Source organism: Podarcis liolepis, assembly GCF_965112155.1.
Source record: "Podarcis liolepis genome assembly, chromosome: 3".
Lineage (NCBI taxonomy): Eukaryota > Metazoa > Chordata > Lepidosauria > Squamata > Lacertidae > Podarcis > Podarcis liolepis.
The window spans coordinates 5900705-5908645 of record NC_139557.1 but is presented as its reverse complement, the minus strand read 5'-3'; the positions used below and the strand labels follow the sequence as shown (position 1 = coordinate 5908645).

At 47.8% G+C, this 7941-nt stretch overlaps 1 protein-coding gene across 2 annotated transcripts in view; it reads left to right on the top strand.

The window, feature by feature from the left end:
• Positions 1–2146: 2146 nt before the first annotated feature.
• Positions 2147–7941, top strand: part of LOC310703116 (phosphatidylinositol 3,4,5-trisphosphate 3-phosphatase TPTE2-like) — a 32263-nt gene continuing 26468 nt past the window's right edge. Inside the window, exons 1-2 of one of the 2 annotated variants that reach the window (XM_083495193.1) lie at positions 2147–2450; positions 5453–5546. In XM_083495193.1, the coding sequence (XP_083351319.1) occupies positions 5497–5546 (50 nt within the window). In that variant the 5' untranslated portion in view covers positions 2147–2450; positions 5453–5496. Of the gene's footprint in view, positions 2451–2705; positions 2828–5452; positions 5547–7941 lie in introns of those variants that run through there. The other variant, XM_083495194.1, reaches the window with a different exon arrangement.

Below are 7941 nucleotides of genomic sequence, written 5' to 3'. Positions count from 1 at the left end.
ATACGCAACAGTAGCCGCAAGGCTACTGATTGCGAAAAATTGGAAAAGTGGTATTATACCGACAAAAACAGAGTGGCTTGCCAAATTATTGGAGTATTACAATATATCCAAAACAATGGGAGAAATTGGAAGGATCTCAAAAGAGAAGATAGACAAGGACTGGAAGGTGTTTAAAGGATACTTGCAAAATTATATTGGAAAAATCAGAACTCCTATTAGAATAAACAAGTTCCGTTATAAATACTGAAATACTAAATAAGATGGATAACAATGTGTAACAGAAAAAGAAGCAGAAAATTGGTTTAAAAGTATGTGAAAGAAAGTAATAGAAGTGGAAAGAAATTGCAATTGAGTAGATTGGAAGTTTATCACAAGGGTGGGGTGAGGGGTTAGGAATGGTGGTGGGAAAATGAAGTATTTGTGGGATTGAGTGTGGGTATGCATGAATATTTTTAAGGATTGTATGAAATGTATGTTTGTATATTCATAACATGTATGTATTAATGTTTAATTATTTTAATAATAAAAATTTAAAAAAATAAATAAAAAGAAAATGACAGAGAGAACTGCTTCAAAGCAAATAGAGAAATGCTAATATCATTTGACTTATCATGGCTAATGCACGAAACTGCTGATAATGCACACCCAAAATCTGATCGGAGAAATTGGGGGGGACGACGACACAAACACAAATGATCGAGTACTTAAGAGCATCTTTCCATACCCTCCAACCTTTCTCCGATTAAAATAGGGACATCCCAAGGAAAAGGAAACCAGAAACCAGGCCAGCTTCTGTAAATAAAAGACTGTCCCTGGAAAATAGGGACACTTGGAGGGTCAGTTTTCCTACACAGTAGTAACTGAGTAGTAACTGAGGCTCCCAGCCTGTGTGTGTGTGTGTGTTTATGCAAATATGCATGGTGTGTGTGTGCCAAACTGAGTCTTTGGCCCAGATAAAAGAAAGCCTAATTTCACCCCTGGTTCCACCGATTCTGGTTTTGCCATGCCTGCTGAGTTTTAAAAGGGGCAACACTGATGTTAAGTTGTGGGCGAACATATCAGACGACACAGCGATTCTTCAAACAGCTCTTGTTTATTCCAAGGCCAGAACAGAACTGAACTGAGGAGCTCAGTCAGCCTGCTTATATAGAGCTCCAGAACAACGTAACTGTTGCAACTTTCTAAAACTATCCAATCACTGAACGTCACTTTCGATCCTTCATTTGCATAACTATCTACAGTATCCCCCTGCTGGCCCAGGGTGAAAGCATCAGTACATAACAACCGAGACTAAAGAGGAGGAAGCTGTCAGGCAGTAAGTACGTAAGTAAAAAGGAAGGCAGGTGGAGGCTGGCTGAGACAAGACGGCTTGAGCATTCAGTATTACAATGAACCTGGCCCAACTGCACTGGCTGCCAATCAGGTTTCCAGGCCCAATTCAAAGTGCTGGTTTTGACCTATAAAGCCTGAAGCAGCTCAGGATCGCAATACCTCAAACATCTGGGTTGTGTATACAGTGGTACCTCAGGTTGAGAACTTAATTCGTTCCGGAGGTCCGTTCTTAACCTGAAACTGTTCTTAACCTGAGGTACCCCTTTAGCTAATGGGGCCTCCCACTGTTAGGCAATTTCTGTTCTCACCCTGAAGCAAAGTTCTTAACCCGAGGTACTATTTCTGGGTTAGCGGAGTCTGTAACCTGAAGTGTCTGTAACCCGAGGTACCACTGTATGTGCAAGCAAACCATCTATCATAAAGACACTCCAGTCTTGTCTTAACCGTGCCTCTTTTCCAAAAGGAAACAGACGCTGGATAAGCGCACCTGGAACCCTGGGAATCTGGCATCGCTTGGAGACTGAAGTGGTGTGTGCAGAAGCAATGGCAACTGCAGACAACCAGGGTTTCCCCAAAAGTGGGTTTCCAGCTGTTTTTTGGACTCCAATTCCCATCATCCCTGACCGCTGGTCCTGCTAGCTAGGGATGATGGGAGTCGTAGTCCAACAACAGCTGGAGACCCAAGTTTGAGAAAGCCTGACCTACAAGGCCGCAGGCTTTGCTCCAGGCGACCAGGAGGCTCCTTCCAGAGCGCTGGCCCTTTTGCAATGCGGACGCGGCCTTATCGCGCGCCAAGGAGCAGCAACAGCAGCAGCTCCGGCATAATGGTGGCCTCTCGGTGGCCCTGGCAACGGCGTTCCGGAGCCAGGCAGGCTGGAACCAGGCGCGGTTGACTGCGCCCCCCGCCGGCTGACCGGCCGCGCCGCCGCCCCGGCCCCATAAATCAGGCGCGAATCTGGATCAGGTGGAGTCTCCGCCAGGCCGGCATGAAGCTGCGCTTGGCAACGCCCGGCTCTCCCCGCCGCCGCCGCCGGTCGCTCGGCCGGTTTCCTTTAGCCCTGAGGCGACGGGCAGGGAGCCTTTAGCGCTGCGCCGGAGAGACGCGCGGGAGGCGAGAGGTGAGGCGACGCGCAAAAGCGGCCTCTCCAAACGCGCGGCGCTCTTTGCGCCTTGGTTTTGCGCCCGTGCGGCTGGAGGAGATCCGAGGGATTCCTCCCCGGCGGCTGAAAGAGGGGCTTTTGTTCCCCCCGCGCTTTCTTTTCGCCCAGTTCTAGGTCCCTCGACCCACAAGAGGACTCCTTTAGTCTCCTTGCCGCGCGCGCTCGGGCAACTTTTCAGGCGTGCGTAAAAACGGGGAAAGCTTTTTCTCTCGCTTCCCTCCTGCCCGGTCGCATTTCCTTCTCCCTCCCTCTCCCAACCTGCTTGTCACGAGTTTCGACCCCCCCTTCCCCTTGGAAGGGTTTCATTTTTGGAGCTGAGCTTGTCCCCTGCTGAGGTAAATGACTTATTGCTCTGCTTCGACCCGGGGGGGGGGGTGGGATGGGAAAGCAAACCGAACCTGCGTTAACTATGCAGAGGGAGAATTTACTAGGTGGGGGGAGAAGCCCCTGTCGTGACTTTCAGGCGTTTGGAAGCACGGACACAGCCCACCCCAAAAAAAAACACCTTGTGAAAATGGTCCCTTCACGAGGGCAAGGAGTAATCGGGGTGGAGATGGACCGAAAGTCCCAAGGAAATGATTTCTTGAAGGGGGAGGATATACGAAGAAAGGGCTGATTTTCACAGGGGCATGGGTAGGAGAATGACGCCCTCAAAGGTTGCAGTTTTTCCTCTGTCCTGGGTGTGTTTTAGGGGAGCCTTGACAAAAGCCAACGTTGGCATGGAAAGAGGAGTTTTAACTTGGGTCTGTGTTCATTGTGCAAAATCTATCGCCATTGTCATTAAGGGGGGGGGAGGAGGAGGTGAAACTCCCCTAAAAAGGTTTGAACTACTACAGCCACCTGTATGCAAGTCAGTGCCAACATCGCAAGCTTCTCTGGTGCAATTCGGTGCTTTGTTTAGCAAGAGAGGAGGTTGGAAGGGCATAGCCTCTGGTCTGAAATATTAAGAGTAAAAGGTGCTGTAAGATTGTTGTAAAAGCCAGTAGTCTTCAATTAGACATGGGACCCACGTTTAACCCAAGGCTCATTTTTTTTTAAAGAACAACAACAACAAATCAAATATTTGTACGCTGTTACAACCCACCTTGGATCAGGCTGTGACCTAGTAGTGGTCACCCACCCACCAGTTGAAGACCCAGTTCATGTCAGCTTATTCTCTCAGCACCTCCTGCCTACCTGCTATAGGGATAAGACAGTTCCCTATACTGCAGGGATTCCTGAAAATGTGGGGATAGAAGCAGTGGTTGTTGTAAGCTACTCTTTCAGCTTTCATGCCCAGGCTGCAATACTTTCCAAAGGTTGTTGTAAAACACTTGGAGCCTGACCAGTATTCAGTGTCCACTACATTGCAGGGCTGCTGCAAGTTACCCTCTTCCAGCAACAGCCCCATCCAGCAATTTGGGGATAGTAGACTGCTTTTGCTTTGTAATTTGCTTTAGCAGGCTGGTTTTTTAAAAAATAGTGTATTAGGATTTCCTGTTGCATCAGCAGGGTCCTCTTCCAATTCGGACTTACCGAGTTTCTCTCCCCCTCCCCAACAACCCCAAATTTGCCCTTATATTTTTGGGGTTGGGGTATATGGACTCACTTGCTCCCAACTACAGCTTGTTATTTTTCCTTTGGCCTTCTCCTGTCTTCCATCTCTGGGTGAGATCCAGGAAGTGACCTGCCCGGAATGAGGTGGTTATTATTATTTTAAATAAAAAACCATATATGCACATTTGCATGTATCTGCCTCTCTCAACCAGTTGTCTGTTACTCCTCCCAACTCAGCCAGCTAACATTCTGTGCCATTGAGTTGTTATGTTTGGGGCTTTCTTTCCCCCAAAATATATTTTGTGCATCTGCAAACTTTGAAGTTAACTCTTTTATGCATACATCTCCTGTGGTTTGGCTCTGTTTCTGCAAACACAAGAAGACAGAAATTGTTGTACGGAATATGCAGTCTTCACACACTGGGAGATGTTCTCAAGACTACTGAATGCAGATCAGGTGTCTTGCTGTAACAGTGCAGTCTCCTTTTATTGGTTTGGACAAAACTTAAGGTTGCAGGTCCCGTGCATACCTAGGCTGAATACACACTACCATTTACTCTGCTCCCAGTGTGCTCCCACTGCTGGCTTTTGAATACAATTACACAATGGTTTGGAGCTACCCAGTGGTTTAGGGGTTGTCAGCCTGGTGTCATAGTGCCCACAAAGGCTTTCACAGGTGCCCCAAAGCTGGTGAGCAAATGTATACAGTACGAAGCTCTTTGATCCAATTCATAATGTGTTGTGTGAATCCGGTTATTCTGCAGAATGAGGCTCTGTGGAGCGAAGTGTAGTGCAGTTCAGGCTGTGTGTGTACACTCCTGTTTACTCTGCGTCCTCTATGCTTCCAACACTGGTTTGTGAAGCCTCGTACACTGGGCAACATTAGCTGCAATCCACATCTGTTCTGTAGCTTCTTGAGAAATACTGCATTTTGATGAATTCCACCCCACCCCCAACCAGCTTTGATCTGATTTTAAAAATAAGTAAGACTTAACCCCCAGGCACTGTGGTCTGAACCACTGTGCTGCTTGGGCTTGCCGATCGGAAAATCGGCGGTTCAAATCCCTGCAACGGGGTGAGCTCCCGTCTTTCGGTCCCTGCTCCTGCCCACCTAGCATTTCTAAAGCACGTCAAAGTGCAAGTAGATAAATAGGTACCGCTCCGGCGGGAAGGTAAATGGCGTTTCCGTGCACTGCTCTGGTTTGCCAGAAGTGGCTTAGTCATGCTGGCCACATGACCCGGAAGCTGTCTGCAGACAAACGCTGGCTCCCTTGGTCAGTAAAGCAAGATGAGCACTGCAACCCCAGAGTCATTCACGACTGGACTTAACTGTCAGGGGTCCCTTTACCTTTACCTAAATGGGGTTAGGGTTGCAGCCTGGTGTATATAAAGCAACTTCTGGGGTATCCTATTTTGCTCCAACAGGGAAACCATCTGTTTTGTTTTGCTCCGAAAACCACAAGAGAAAAATGGAAACTGAAAGAGATGGACAACAGGTGGTGGCATATGACACTCAAGTGTGAGTTAAACTGAATGGGATATAATGGGAAGGGATTGCTGGTCAGTAGAAGTGAGTGTATTTTCTGTGCAGAAATCAGAAAATCCTGGGTTAAGACCCTGAACCTGCTGTAAGTGTGTCTAGTGACTCCATATCATAGTGCGAGAACACAAATACCGTATTTTTCGCTCTATAACACGCACCTGACCATAACACGCACATCATTTTTAGAGGAGGAAAACAAGGGAAAAAATATTCTGAATGAAACAGTGGACGTATCATTTTTGTGCTTCATGCTGTGGCCACAGACATGTGATCTGATGGTGAATTTGGGGTGACCCAATGCAAAAATCCTGAGAATCCCTGTGGATCCATGCTTTGTAACCACGTTTTTGCACCATTGCAGCCCCAGGCAACAGTGGGTGCGTGATTTTTTTTGGGGGGGGGGACAGGCTGTAGCCATGGACATGCTATGTGCTCTGATGGTGAATTTTGGCTGACCCAATGCAAAGATCCTGAGGATCCATGTGGATCCATGCTTTGTAACCACGTTTTTGCACCATTGCAGCCCCAGGCAACAATGGGTGTGTGATTTTGGGGGGGCAGGCTGTAGCCATGGACATGCTGTGTGCTCTGATGGTGAATTTGGGGTGACCCAATGCAAAGATCCTGAGGATCCATGTGGATCCATGCTTTGTAACCACATTTTAAGTGGGGAGGGAAGGAAAAACACAGAAGGCTAAGAATGCAGGAGAGGGCTATAACGTGAGGAAAGGAAGGCAAAAGTTTCCCCCCATCCACCCACCCAAGCCAGCCAGCGTGCGCTCTCTCTCTCTCTCTCTCCCTCCCACCAGCATGACAGAAGAAAGCATTTTAACTGCAGTAAGAACTATTTAGCAGCGAAACCTAAGCTTTGCCATCCCTTAAGAGGTACAGACACTGTAATCTTCCAGATCGCATGAATTTACAGGCAAAACACTGTTTAAGGATTTCATCCTTTTAAATGGAAGAAAGCATATTTGAATGCTGTGTGTCTCCAAAAACAAAAAGCAGGAAGTCAAATCAGAATTTTAAGCCGAACCTGTAATCTCTCTTCCCTTCACAAACATTGTTCCCTCCGGAGCAGGGAGAGGATAGAAGAAGGACGCTCTGCTTTTCCCCTCTTCTTGCCTGGAGGGGAGGGGCTTTCCCTGCTCTTTGTTCGGACGCTCTGCTCTCCTCTCTTCTTGCCTGGAGGGGAGGGGCTTTCCCTGCTCTTTGTTCCGTTTGAGCAAACACAGCAACGAAACAGAGCAGGGTGGGCAGTAAGACCCTGAGGCAGAATGAAGGAAAGCAGCTTCCTGTCTCACGGAGCTCCCTTCTCCCTGAAGCGCGGTTTGATTTTTGCCTCATTTTTCGGCTCCAGGGACACACATTCGCTCCATAACACGCACAGACATTTCCCCTTCCTTTTTAGGAGCAAAAATCTGCGTGTTATAGAGCGAAAAATACGGTAGATCCTTCAACCCTTTTATGTGGTTCATGAAGTTTATAAATCACACCTCTTAAATCCGTCCACTTAAGTCTTTTCTGCTGTTCACCTTATTTTTCCCCTATTGGTGCTCTAACAGCACTGTCCTTACTTTTCCATATTTAAAAGTAAGTCCCCCGAGTAATCCCTTTCGGGATTGCAGCCTAAATCTTCTTCCAACGACCCTAATTTGCTGGCATTGCTGTTGCTCTTAAGGTGACTGACGAGATCTGCATGCTGGTATCCTAAAAGTCTGTCTGCCCAACCTCTTAGCTCTGGTGCTTACCATGCTAAGGGAAGATGTGCAGCCAGAGACCCAAACAGCAGAACTTGCCCCATCTTGAATCACCAGGTGGGGGAGATAAAGAACATCAGCCTGTCTTTGGCTGACAAAAGCTATCTTGTACCAAGAACCACCTGAAAACTCTCAGAACCTTCTGTTTTGATGAATCTTGAGGGGAAGGGAAACCCTTGTATGCTGGCAATTTACTTGGCTTTGCATACTATTGCATTTGTGATAACACTTGCCTGCCTTGCAACACAGGAGGCGGGTGGCGCTGTGGGTTAAACCACAGAGCCTAGGACTTGATGATCAGAAAGTCGGTGATTCGAATCTCCGTGACGGGGTGAGCTCCTGTTGTTCGGTCCCAGCTCCTGCCAACCTAGCAGTTCGAAAGCACGTCAAAGTGCAAGTAGATAAATAGGTACCACTCCGGCGGGAAGGTAAACGGCGTTTCCGTGCGCTGCCCCGGTTCGCCAGAAGCGGCTTAGTCATGCTGGCCACATGACCCAGAAGCTGTACACCAGCTCCCTCGGCCAATAAAGCAAGATGTGCGCCGCAACCCCAGAGTCTGCCACGACTGGACCTAATGGTCAGGGGTCCCTTTACCTTTACCTTGCACACAA